This window comes from Anopheles aquasalis, chromosome 2, assembly GCF_943734665.1.
Source record: "Anopheles aquasalis chromosome 2, idAnoAquaMG_Q_19, whole genome shotgun sequence".
Lineage (NCBI taxonomy): Eukaryota > Metazoa > Arthropoda > Insecta > Diptera > Culicidae > Anopheles > Anopheles aquasalis.
The window spans coordinates 16,473,508-16,487,430 of record NC_064877.1 but is presented as its reverse complement, the minus strand read 5'-3'; the positions used below and the strand labels follow the sequence as shown (position 1 = coordinate 16,487,430).

Below are 13,923 nucleotides of genomic sequence, written 5' to 3'. Positions count from 1 at the left end.
CATGCATCGGTGATTAACAAGCATTTCTTATCAGTGATCACAGGGGCATGCAGCACACTTTTTGGGATTCCTAATGATCCCCAAATGGGGGGGCCCGATGTCTAACGATCCTTATATGGAAATCGAATGACAAAGAAATCTCACCATCCGCTCATACACAACAACAGAGACAGAGGGAGCGAGGCGGCGGGGACACTAATTACCCTTCGGATGCGTCGTCATCGTCGGTGTCCTAATAACCCAGAGGTGCGGATCATCGTGGATCGATAATGAAATGATATGCTGCCGCACGCATCTCACCACGTGGACTCTACATTGCTGCCAGACAGCACGGAACATCCTTTGCGCTAGGGGCCCAGGCTGTGGTGCGAGTTAAATAGTTCCGCTCCACGTTCGTTCGTTCCGTTCGTTGATCTGGCACGTTTCGGTCCACTGTCCACCGGTTACGTTACGCATGCTGCTGCTGCTGCTGCTGCGGCCGAGCCTACGCCAAGATGCTTCGACATCGGGTTGACCGACGCTACCTGCGTTCGATACGCATGATTGACATGCTTAGGGGGGTGGGATGTTGTTGCTGCACCTGTGACCCTGTGCTGTGAGGCTTTCGAAATGACCGCCACCGGGCCCGGGGGGAGGATTATGAATCCTCGGTTCCACTTGTCCGTTCCGTCGCACGCTTGGCTGACTTTGGATTCCATCGAATCTTCCTCCTCCGTGGTGGTGGTTGTTGCGCGGTACAGCATAAATCAATCATTACCATCATTTTATGGTGCTCCCTCTTGTATTATCCATGCCATGCAGCTGATCAGTCGAATTAGGAGGCTCTGAAAGTTGCATTGGAAGTATATTTTTGTATTTTCTGCAACTGTTCTGTTTTTTGTTTTTGTCCAACTTTTTGGTCACTTTTTCTCCTTTTTTAATGCTGCAAAATGGAAAGCAATTCCCAAATGGAACCACAAACACACGGACAACACCCTTTGGCCGTGCAATCGGAAGTAATTTCCCTTCATTTATGTTTTAAGCTTTTTGTTTTTTTTTTAATGTGATGGGGCGCTCGCGCACCCTCTTTCCACCCTATTTACTTTCCGTGTATCTTTTTTGGGCATGAATTTGATCACTTTCATTGATGGCTGCTGCTGCGTGTTTTGGGTGTTCGATTTTTATTATTCGATCTCAAAGCATTTTTTTCTGTGGCCTCACGCGCGGCGAAAGGTGGAAAACGAAGCGAAGCTGACCTACAGATAAGAAACCGTGGGGGAGAAAGTGAACGGGGAAGGTAGGGCATAAAACAAAACATTGATTTCGTCCAATTGGAACACTATCATTGGCGCACCGATGCTTTATGCGTGGCCGCGATGATGGCCGGGGCTCGGGGCCTCGGCGATTCCTTTCCTTTTTTTCTGCGTACTGGCGATGCATTTCTGGAGCACCAGATGCAGCAGCTGTGCAGCTGTTGCTGCCTTATCTGCTGCTCTTATATTGGTGAGCGGTGAGGTGTCGAGAAGTAATCCATTTTTGATTGATAACGAAACCAAGGTTGCTCCATGTTCCAAATGCTGCAAACACCACGAGAGTACAGCTTCGTGCCACGTGTTTTATATTATGTTATCATTATGTTTTTAAAAAAGAAATGCTATTATATGCAGTGAAATCTCTTGTAGTTTTGTTGTTTTGTTTTGTTTTCCTTTCTTGGTGGAGAGCAGTTGACTAATTTTCCTTCGTAAACCGTTCGTTCGTCCGTGGATCACCAGCTAGCTTCCGTGCAGATTGTTCCATCGCGGCACTCTTCACTGATTTGTTTTGAAGTCATTTTCCTGCTTCGTACACCATCCTCTCCGCCACCGCTCGACCCTCGCCGCTATCATTTCGGCTATCATTTCAGGCCAAAGTTTCACCTTCCGTCCCATTAGCGCAGGAAAAATCGTTTCCCCCGGCTCCGAGAAAAAAAAAGGTGCGCTTAAGATGAGGCACCAGCAGCAGACCAGCCACCATTGTGCCGATTGATGCGTGAACACGCCCCGGCCCGACAATGTGCGACGCCAACGGAAGTTTGCAATTTTCTATCCATTTTCCCGCGTGCGTTGCGTGAGCAGAAACCCACTCCTCAGGCACGATCAGGCGTTTGGTATTTGGAGAAAAAGGATACACATTGCCATGCGAGCGAAAGCACATCGAGACCGAGGTGTGGCACGCCATGACACGCCTGGGTTTTGGTGGAGATTTTCAGAAACCCGGCTCGATAATGGTTCGATAACGGGACGAACGTCCGTTCGATGCATCTGTTCTTGCGTTTATGCTTCTCGAGCGAAACTCTTGACGTCATAGCTTGCTGCCAGGAGTGGTAAATTCTCTTAAATTTATGCACGAGATGTGTCAGCTTTACCAGTAACTTTTTGGACCAGCGACAGGAAGCTGTAACGTTCTCTCTCCCCCTTTACCATGCTCCAATCATCGTCAATCGGCAGCCATCGAGCCACCGAGAGTGACTCACGGGCAGTGAGCTGATCAAAGACTTCTCGCACACACAAAAAAAAACCCTCCAGGCGGTTCCACTTCCACGGCGACAAGGGCCAAGGAAAAGGGAGAAAAGGAACCGTCCGAGAGTTGATTGCGTGCGATCGCGATCATGAAACCGAAGCCAGGGCTGAGTGGCTGTGGGGGGGGGCTCGGTTTTTGGTGCGATTGCTGCGTCTCCAGGAACTGTGGCCACTGGTGCGGTGCAGCGAATTGTTTCCCACGGCCGGGAGAAGAATGTGTTCTATGCGTGCGCGTGCGCCCAGCAGGCTGGGTGAAGGTATTTGGATTGTAATTTTCATTCGACAGCCAGGCCCGGGCCGCAATCGACCCAGTGAACGGCGTTCGAGCGGCGTTGTTCTGGCTGTGGCATGACACATCATCATGTGGATTTTTATTATTTTTCCCGGTCCCCCAACCCGGGAAAACCGGTCGCCCGGTTGATGTTGTTTACCTGCTTGCTTACTTTCTGAGCGGTGACGCGACCGGTGCCCGGCATGGGCTTCGGTCGGTTTGAAGGAGGAAAGTGGGACACACGAAAGCAGCGTGGCTGGCCAACCATCCAGCGGTGGCCGCTGGCCGGTGCGCGAAGCTCGAAGTGATGGTAGCACAACAAAATGTCAGCCCCAAATTCCGCCGAGCTGGGCCTGGGGCTGATGGTGTTTGTCGAAAATCGATTTCCTATTACTTAATCCGGCACCAGCGCCGGATGATCTCATGGTGCGGCCTCTGCTAGTCTAGAGCATCACGGGGTGTCCTTCCACACCGACGATGCCTAATGAGCGCCGAGGAGCAGCTCAAGATTTAGTGGTTAATGATTCGCCATTTCCCTAATCATCTCGAAGGTGTTGCTCAAATGGAGCTGTTAAGTCTCTGCCTCAAATCGACCTCGGTCGGTCAGCGGTCGTGGTTCGCGCGGTTCGATGGAAGCAAAAAAAGCATAAAAGAAAAGTCAGTCTCACCCTTCATCGGCCGGCCGTTCCGTTCCGTCGTCATCGGTACAACTACCAACGTCAACCATCCGCTGGCAGTGGCTTCTCCAATCCTCCAATCCTCAACCAACCGTTCGCTAGTAGCAGGCGCTGCTGGGCTATGATTTGAGAGTTCCACGCGACTAACCCTGATGGCTATGGCTACTACAATGGCAAAAAAGTGAAAGTTTGACCTGTCGCTGGAGCTACGCTTGTTGCTGGCGAGCCCTCTCCCCGAAGCGTTCGGGTCGCAGCCACTCACCACATTCTTGTGGCTCGCATAAGTCCATCGCCCTTACCTTAGTAGGGAGGGGGTGGGGGGATGGTGCTTAGGAACAAATTCGTTCACATGAGCGCCCTTAGATGAGTCCCTTGGGGGGGTTGCTACGTGGTCCAACGTAGCTACTGCTCCGATCGCTGTCAATGAACTTTTCCGGCCCAAGACGAAGTCTCGCGGGGTCAAGGAATGTTTTAGTTTCATCCGAGTGTTCGTGACGGAACTCTCAGGCTCGTGTGTGGAGCTTTCTACCGTATTGTTATGCGTGTAACGATGATGGTGCGCGATGATTAGCTGGAGGGAGAGTGAGAACATCTTCATCCATGTGTTAGACCTATTAACTTATTATTTGTAATCTAGAGACTAGGGAAGGTAGAATTATGAATTAGCTTTTACGCAGCTGTAGTACTTTGCGACAGCTAAGTATTTGTTTATACAGATTTTTCTCTCTCTGCATTCCTTCATAATTAGCAGTCCTTTGTCACCGATAATCGTAACGCTACTCATTGACGATTAGTCGCCACAAGAACAATTATGATGCTTACTAATAACTTCTCTGCTGCTGCTGCTGCTGCTGCTACAACATGGAAAATGTTTATAAAACGTAACCTGCAAGACGCGGACGGTGTACGGACGTGCCTGACAAGCAGCCCCTCCGCCCGACATCACCATCCATCACCTTGAACGTGATCATACGACAAAACTAACACCCACTGATGCCACCATCATCATCACCCTCCCTCATCGACCGTGTTCAGCAAAGATTAATGTTTTGTTTATTGTGCGCTTATTAGTGTCGCGGGAGAAGGAAAAGAAGCAACAGCAACGACAGTGAAGATGAAGAAGTAATGTAATGGCTTCTGCGGGCACATACTATTTTATAGGCCAAGGCACCACCATCGTTAGCGAATGTCCAATGGACAAATATGTCTTTCTCTGAATGTTGGGACAATTTATCTTCACTGTGGGCCCTCCCGGAGCCGACGGGAGGATTGGGTCTTTCGTTGCGCAGCGCGTGTGAATCGAAACCTGTTGAAAGCAATCGCCCCCGGGTAGGCCACGCGCGTCATTGATGGGCACTTTCGATTCCACACCAGTATGGAGTATCGATTGCAAATGGCCAATCCGCCAATTGGCCCACCAGAACCTTCCTGCGCTGTGGGCTCCACAGGGAAATCATAGGTTGCGGGAGTGAAATTTCCTGGAAAAATCCCACAAAAGTACCGCGCGTATCATTTCCAGCATAGGGAGAACCCCCTACCCCCCCGGGGGGGAAACTAGCTATCTAATTCCCTTCTAAATCACCTTGCCAGAGGTGGCACTACCACCACCGGCAGCAGCATGTTCCCGGACCCAGAAACCGGACTAGCGGGCAGCGAGGCAATCGTGGAGAATTGTAGAAGGTAGTAGTCGTCGTCGTCGTCGTCGTTGTCGTCATCGTCGTCGCGATTATTCGTGATTACCGTCACGTACGTCCTCATAAAAACTAGTTACTATTCATACCGGTGTCCCTGCACCCACCTCAAGCGTGTCGTAGAAACCTTGACTCTTAGCAGCTAGCACGTAGTTCCTGAACCTTCCCTCCCTCGAGACGTTACTCCCTAGCCAACTGCATCCTCGGAATAGACCATTTGCCGTGGGCTCCTCTCGATCACACAAGGGAATTGTGAAAGAAACCTGAATATGGTGACTATGATCTCTGGAAGACCAGAGATTCTACGGGAATTCAGAATCAAATGGACCAGAAAAAGGTCAAAAGCAACCAAAAGCAGTCCCACATACCTTATGAGATATTTACGGTCATCGATGTCACGCCAAAGTGTATATTGTCGTGTTTATCAGGCACTCAGCACCTTTAGCGCACGAAAATAGCACGCTAGCTCACGAGGCTCCCGAACCCCGAGGCCACCACATGCCACGAAGGCCGTGTATACAGAGGAGCGAGATCTCGAGAGTACCTTGAATCTATTTTTGCAAACCCACACCGTGTGCTGGCGCGATTGATCCGTACAATAATCGTAGATTCTCGGACACGGTCTGGAACCTGGAATTGACTCTATTCGCATATGATATGACCCCGGGAGCGACGCTCGATGTGCGAGCGTGCAGTCGGATGCTGTGCGGAAACTTCGTCAGCAACGTCCACGGTGTCAACGAGACCACGTGAGAGAGTACTGCTGTCACATGTTCGGGAGCATGATGAAACGAGATGGAAGGGCTGCGCTTGTAGCGCGTATCGCGTATGTGTGTGGTAGGTAGCGATCGCAAATTTATGGCCTAGTAGATGGTCCACGGCGATACCCCCGGGGGCCCCCCTTCGTTGGAGTCAAGAGGTCGATCGTCACTATAGGGCTCCACGCCTAGCTAAGGAGTACTTAGTAGTGCAGCTGAGCAAGTGCCACGTGATCGCGCTGGCGACGACGTCGACAACGACCACGACGACCACGACTCCTCCCTGTCGACAATTAAAAGATCGACGAAAAAGTCAGATTAAGGTCCGGGCAGCACCTAAGCATGCTGCTGGGATGCTGCTAGCTCGCTCCTACTTCCAGGTTGTAGTTAGCAGCAAATCGCAGTGATAATGATGGTGATACCGGGCCCCTACCGGGCCCGGGCCGGGCTGGGTGCATTGAGTTTGTCATCTTTTGGGTTCAAACCCTTGGTCACAGAGGCCCTTGAGTTGAGATGGGGATCATGAACAAGATAATGGACACGGAACTGACGGCAAGCAAATCACTTCACCGGCTGGAAGTCGATGTCTCTAAACGATGGTGCGCGTGCGGTCAGGCGGTGCACTGGTATCATCTACGTATCTACGGAACCGTAACCCCCCACTTGTTCCGTCCACTTCGCTTCTGCCAAGGAAGTGAGCGAGCGAGAGTGGAGTACGAGGTCGTTACTGAGGTTCGGGCTCAGGGCTGCAAACAGGGCTCGTTACGTAAGTTGCAGTCGCGCTGGCAAAGGGTGCCGGTGCTTGTTTCTCTCCCTGATCGAGAGCCACACGACGAATCCTCACACGCTGCTGGACCCTGTCGTTGGATTAGCGGCGACTAGAGGGCGACCTATACGACGCCTCCCCCCCCCCCCCCCCCTCCTGACAACGACAACGACGACAATAGACCGTGGAGTCAATTATTGGTAATGATCATGCAAATTGTTGCAACCTGTAGCATCAAGCGCACACGCCAGCAGCGGCCACCAGCTCTCCACCGCACCCTTTTTCCAACTTCCGCAATAAAATCGCGGGCCCAAATGGCTGCACCTCGCTGGTGCACGTGTACTGTTCGCGAGAAACAGCTGGTTCCCCTGGTGGCCTGCACTCGCTCTGACCACTGTGATTCACGCTGCACTACAGGGTCATACAAGGTGCCTGCACTATCAGTGGGTCATTTGCCGCGAGTATAAATAACTCTGCACAGTAGAATCGAGCGCTATAACGGCGGTGGTGGCGGCGCTATCAGCCGTGCCTAGTGCCTTGTGCCAGCAGCTGATAGCTACCAAGCGGAGTGGAGCCAGTCAACGATCCCCTGACTACAGTGTGGCAGTGACCGGGAGTCACAATTTGGCAAACGGCAGGCAGGCAGGCAGGCAGCATGGCGTATCGACATCGCGCAGCCAATGCTATTGCGCCGCGGTCCGTTTTGATATGACGTTGCCGCCATCGGTTGAGTCATTTGAGTCTGAAAACCAATTGAGGCACGATTTTCATCCCCAACATGCCTTCAGCTCCTTGGGAATTTTTATTTTTTGGGTGCCAACAAAAATGCACATCAGACCTAGTTTCACGCGAAACTCACTAATCATATTAGCTAACTTCCATGACGTTCAGGAAGCGAATTAGCAAATTGACAGACGATCACAGACGATCTGCAATCGGAACGAATCGCCCGAATGCCGATCGATAATGAGTTTTCGTATGCAGATGATAAGTAAGTCACTCACGACGCTGGCTGCTGGCAGCTTCTAATTGAAATGGCAAACCGTTCCATTTTATTTATGGAATCAAACACGACCGACAAGGTAGATTGCGCTATCAGCCACTTTAACCATTAGTGTCCCCTTCTCAAATGGCTCTAATGACCGCACACGACGCCGTGGAGGCGCCTTGATGTCAAATGCATCACGACCCGTATGTCTCCCGAAATCTTGTCTTCCGTCTTGGACTTTCTTAAACTGAGGCCACTGGATTCGGATCGTACTTTCCAACAATTATCCCACTGCACACCCACAGGGCACGGACACTCCTTTCATTGACTTCTTGGCCACAGCGCGTGCTTATCCCTTCCAACTTCCAGCCCATAGGAACTCGAAAAGGCTTCCGGTTTCGGTGCAGCGTGGCGTGCACGCTCCGGTAAGCACGACGTACGATCACCTGCCTCACTTCTTCTTCCGCTTCTATCGGTAAGATTTGCGTCTCCACCTCCACCGATTGAATGGCGAAATGGGAGTCCGGAATCGAAAACAATTCAAAATCACAGACCTCTCGTGGCCAGCGATGAATAGGACCACTGCTCCCCTGCTCCTAGAGCTAGACCATTGGATAGGAAGCTTTTATGCTTTTGCCGCCTGATCAGCCACTGATTGCAGAAAAGGAAAACGAGTTTTCCACCGACCAGTCCCTTTCGCTCCCTCTGTACCCTCGCCCGCCGGCGGGTTGTTCCCCTTTCTCCATCGCGTGCTTACCATGCTCTATGGTACCATTTCACCGACCGAGCGAGTTTTCCCGCCCCAATACCCTAGAGAAGGCGGCACGGAATTGTGCAACAACACCCACCCACGGGTCCCGGTGTTTCCGGTGAGCAAGTAGCGATTATTTATTGGAGAACCATTTTAATTAAACATTCCTGGCAATCCCTTTTTTGGCGCTATGGGCGGCGCGGTATGGATAGACGGGCAGGCAACACTCCGGCGATGCATGACATGTGGTCAGCCAATGAATTCGCATCTTTTACTACTTCTTTTAGTGCGATGCGTTGCAGTAAACAATCGGAATTTGGTTCTGTGCCCGTTAGTTGGTGTCCCCATCATCATCGTAAGTTGGGTTCGGTTTGATCGATAAGCCCATTGGCCTCGTGCATATGTGTGTGCTGAGAACGGAAGACACTGGCGAAAGCTATATCTGGATGATGGGCAGGTTCTGTAATCGTTCTGCAAGGTTTTTTTTTTTACTCTCTGGTTTCGGTAAAGGCCACCACGCACAAGCAATGCGGAATGCCGTCGCCGTTGCCATGCAGATTAACTATTCCATGCACGCGGAGCGCGTCATCCATTGTCAGCGGAAAATGGCCTGGTGGGTTGGTGCCTGGTGGTCATCGTAGCCACCCCCACCCAAAGGCCACCATTTCGGTCGTTTGCCATTTTGAATATTTTATTTCATCTCACTCGCCAGCAATGGCCGGCGGTGGATGACGGCTCGTTTTCGGGGACTCGCGGTTCATTGCTCCTGGCGACGGCGAATAGGATTCTGCTGCGCCACTGTGATATCGAATGACAGCTGTCAATGTGTTGGGGATTTGGAGTTGGTTGCTTGGATGGATGGAAGAAAAAAAAATACATCCAGGGCGCCAGGATATGGCAAAACCCGAGGATGAAACTGAAAAATTGGCGACAAACTGTCACAGTGACGGTAGCGATAAGGACGCTCGGTTTTTTTTCTGGTAGGGCTCCACTTTCTGTCGTTCAATCACGTGGCGTACGGCACAACTGGACCACTCGAGAGGAGATAGAGAAAACACACGGACTACACTCTTCGCTCCATACTCTGAACGAAACATACCGGAAACGCGCTGATGCGCCCAAGATGCGCATACCTGCCTGTCTGCCGCTCGATTGTTCCACTTTTGAACAAAAGGAAATCAACAGTCCTCTCTGCTCCGCGCATTACGCCACCACGATGGGACGATGCGCGACGCGTTATCTGATCCTTCTCGATCGCTTGCCCTTTCGTGCGTGAAATGAAGATGTTATATGCTCGGTGCGATCGTTGGATAATCGCTTTGCGCGTTGGGGAGCGCTGTTTTGTTCGACCCTTTGGACAACAAATTGTTCCTGCCAAAAAGGTTTTTGGGTGGAAAACCGAGATGTTTTAACGTCACGTTTGTTTTGTCCTCTCTCTCTCTCTCGCGGGCGCACGCACTGTTAGACATCCGGTAAGGTTGACACGTAGCGCAGGAAAGTAGAGGGGGCCTTAATATTTCATTCCAAAATGATGAAACCACACCTTGGCTTGGGCCTGAGGTGTCTCTCTAGCTCTGCAACCGCAGTGGCAACCACAGGACGCGCTGTGCTGGGATGGCATGCAATCGCTCACGTGCGTACCATTCTCGTGGCGTAACATACATTGAGATTAACGAGCGATAATCAATCTTTAAGCCTTACCTTCCCTAGGGCCAATAAGAGGTGCTTTTGGGGCCAGTCTGAGCTTAATGCAGACCATGGGCAACGTTGGTGGAGTTATTGTTTTTCGGACCTCAGGCAAGGAACCGCTAACTCCTCGCCTCGCACCGTTCACCACCATCTTAGGTGATGATTTGCGAGCGCACGTGTTCTGGGTGCGGATCGTATAAAGCGAGAGGAGGTTTATAGAGCGCGTGAAGAGTGGAGTGAAATTGAATTGAGCGTCAGTTAACTGCCGAGTATCTATTATTCTCTAGCAGCAGCAGCAGCAGCTCGTACGTCGTTAGTCAAATGTTGATGCGTTCTCGGCAGATTTCAATCCCGCTCGCTTCACATTAAATGAGAAACAAACGGGCTGATGATGATCTGCCTGTCTGGCGTGGTGCTGCTGCCCTCCAAAAAAATCATTGGAGAAAATATAAAACGAGCGAGCAAGCCGCACGTCCATGGCCGCCGCACTAGCAGCATGATAATGTTGGGGATTGGACGTTGGTCACGCCATGATCTCACCCTCGAATGGCAAAAAAGAAGCGGGGTGGGGGGCGGTCCGTCGAGCGTGGCCCGTGGGGAGCGTGGCGTCTGTGCGAAATGAAACGGTACACCATTATGCTCATAACTCACCGGCCGATGAGTTAAGTAAAATGATTACGGCAGTGCCGTGTGCCCTCCGGTGCGTTACGGTGGTGACTTGACGCTTGGCGCTTCGCCCCGACACCTTGATGCTCGTCGACCTCGTGCCTACGTGTTTATGTGTGTGATTGTGAGTGCTTCGTATTAAAATGGTACAAGCCGCCCTGCTGCCACGGAGGGTGGTTTTGGTTCGTAAATAGTCAAAAATTGAGCCAGAAGAATGGGGGGTGCTGGTGTTTAATATGGAGATACGACGTCGACAAACTTCTACTGCGGCGAGGTGGCCAAGAACGGTAATCTTCTCGGGGGGTGTGCTTTTGGTGGTAACTTTCGGACTTGCCGCTCGTAACTTCCAGCCCAGCTTAACCAGCTAACGGATGTTTGCTTACGACACACCAAGTTTCGAAGTGCAGCGCCAGGTTGGCATTCGGCCTGTTGGTAGAGCGATATGATAAGTAGGTTGGTTTGGTCAAGGTCGATAAATTGCCTTGAATGCGCGCTCTAGCAGTAGCAAACCGTAGATTTACCAGTGTTCTACTCGTGTCGGAGCATTTAAAAACGTTTCCTGAAACATCTCATACATCGCATTCTTTTCCTTCTTTATTTGCAGACCATCTTCAAGCCGCTAGTAGCGAACAGGCTCTACTACCGGAGCGTGAGCCAGCGTGAAGCACGAAGAGCGAGCAGCACGTCCAACAACCGGTGTGCATCGGTGTGTAATTAACGGAGTCTCTACCTCAAACCCCATCTCTGCCCATCACACGATCTCTGCGCGGCGCCCTTTCGTGAGGCGAACGCAAAAGCGCACCCCACCCCCGTGGCCGGCCAACATAACGTCGACGCCGATTAGCTAACAGCAGAACGGAGCCGAAGGATCGCGATCGCGAAAAAAAAAGGAAAATCCACCTGCGTTGCATCATACACACCACCCTCCCCGCCTCGCACCGTGCTCTCGTATGGGTGTGACGCACCACATACACACTAGCGGCCCCTGCCCCCCTCGGTACCAGTGACCAACCGACCGGAGGGAAATCTTGGACGGGGCGCGCTGTGTGAGCACGTCGAGAACGTCGAGGGTAGCAATCGATCGAGTTCAAGGCACCTACCAGCCAGCCAGCCAGCCAGCCAGCCAGCCTGGGCGCCATCGGGCCGCTCCGAGTCAGCGACCAACGACCTGCCAGAGCCTCCAGCGGGTGCCTCCAAGTCGAGGGCATCGAGTTTCTAATAACCGATCGTAATCGTGCGCAATCGATCGATCGGTGTGTCTGTGGTGTATGTTGTTGCGGTTCTTGGTTTTGGTCCGGTTTTTAGTTTGGCACCGATAGTGACGCGAAGTGGTTCCAGCGCGTGCGCGCGCACACAGAGGTCGTCATCTGGACAGAGCGTCCCGTGTGTTTGTGTAAACGGTGTGCAAGGATCTGCAGAGGAGGCTGAATATCTCTGTGAGATCAAACCGGCGGCTCCTTCAGTGAACCTGCAATCGCCTAGTAACCCCCGAAGTGATCGTCCACCAACCATCAAGCATCCTCACCACACATCCTAGTGCTCTCTGCGTGTTGTTGCTGTGCTGCCATTGTAGTGTTGTTCTGTTTTTTTTTTATGGGAATGCTTTTGCTACCTTTTCACCACATCACAGAGTGCCTACCGTAGCAACCGCCTGTGCGACAGCGATTCGAACATGTGAGGCGGCTTGTTGGCGACTTCGAGTGGCCTTAGTCGGGAGAGGAGGGGGTCTGGTCGCTGGTTTCAAGTGTTATTTGTGCATCATTTGCCTAGTGATTTCGTTTCGTTTGCAAAACCTTTTTTGGCTCCCGCTGTTTCTTTCCTTTTTTTTTTAACAAACCAAACAAAAGTGCATCAGTATGGCGGCAAATCGTAAGCTGTTCTCGTCAAAGGAAGAAATTCGCAAAGAAGATGACGATGGTGGTGGCGGAGGTGGTGGTGCCAGTGACACTGGAGGTGGTGGCGGTAAGGATGAGGTAGATTATGTGCTCACATCCGCCAACGGTTCCAACGGTGCTGCTACGCTGAAAGCTGAAGTAGAATCTTCGGTCGCAGCTTCTAAAATGGCCACACCCAGTGAGACACCAGCGCTGGCCCCAAAGATGGCGGGCTCGAACACGCTCGATAAGTTCAACATATTCCACCTGCGACGTAGACCAAAAAGTGACCCCGGAACGGGGCCGATCGGAAGGCATGCTGCATCGGTAGCGGCAGCCACCGCTGGAGCGAGTCCTGCCAATGGCTCAGCTGTAGCAGCAGCAGCAGCAGCAGGAACAACCGCGGCACCGGCCCCGGAGGATGGGTTGAAGAAGAAGAAATCGCGCTTCGTCAAGAGTGCTTCGATCGCGCGCATCTTCGGCAACACCTACAATACCAAAAAGTATGACGATAGCAGTGCCCTACTGAAGCTGCAGCAGTTCAAGCGCAGCTTCCTGAGCAGCGAAAAGTTCCACAAGAAGGAAGGTGGTGCCGGTGCTGGTGAGGAGACGGCAGCGGCTGCGAACGGGTCCACCACGGACCTGCAAATTGGAGATTCCTGCTACGTGAACGATAGTGAGAGCAGCGCGAAAGCGATCAAGTCAATCACACGCGGCCTTGGGCGGTTACTGCGGCGGAACTGTCACAGCATCGACATTAGTCGCCCGGATCCGGAGTACAAGGTGTCCTACCTCGGCAACGTTCTCACCGGTTGGGCAAAAGGTAAGTTGACCAGTAGCCGCTGTCCAGAACATTGCGTCGTTGTAACGCCTCAAGAAGCTTTTCGATTGCGCGAAGTGTGCTTGTGGTTCGCTTGGCTTGACTTGGAGCGTCAGTAGAAATCGACTAATCCGAAGGACGTCGTGCTTCGATCGCGGAACCCCTTTTCCTTTTAGTCGCTATGCGCGGTCGTACCGCCGTGTGAGTAGCACTAGTGGCCATATATCAGTCATACTTGATGGTGTTTTTGGATACTGAGTGGATCTATCAAGCGCAATCAACAGTCGACACCTGTCGTGTCCATACGATCAATCGCCCGGTTGATAGCTCTCTAATGGTTTACCTTTGTCTTACCCAGGGCTAAAACCGAAACAAAACCCTCCCACCACGGAACTCTGGGGAACGACCGCGTGCATTCGGGCCACAGTCAATCAA

At 51.9% G+C, this 13,923-nt stretch overlaps 1 protein-coding gene across 2 annotated transcripts in view; it reads left to right on the top strand.

Annotated features, from left to right (window-relative positions):
- Positions 1–13,923, top strand: part of LOC126569735 (uncharacterized) — a 61,518-nt gene that overhangs the window by 20,953 nt on the left and 26,642 nt on the right. For both annotated transcript variants that reach the window (XM_050227025.1, XM_050227024.1), the window contains exon 3: positions 11,399–13,491. In XM_050227025.1, the coding sequence (XP_050082982.1) occupies positions 12,651–13,491 (841 nt within the window). In that variant the 5' untranslated portion in view covers positions 11,399–12,650. The remainder of the gene's footprint in view (positions 1–11,398; positions 13,492–13,923) is intronic.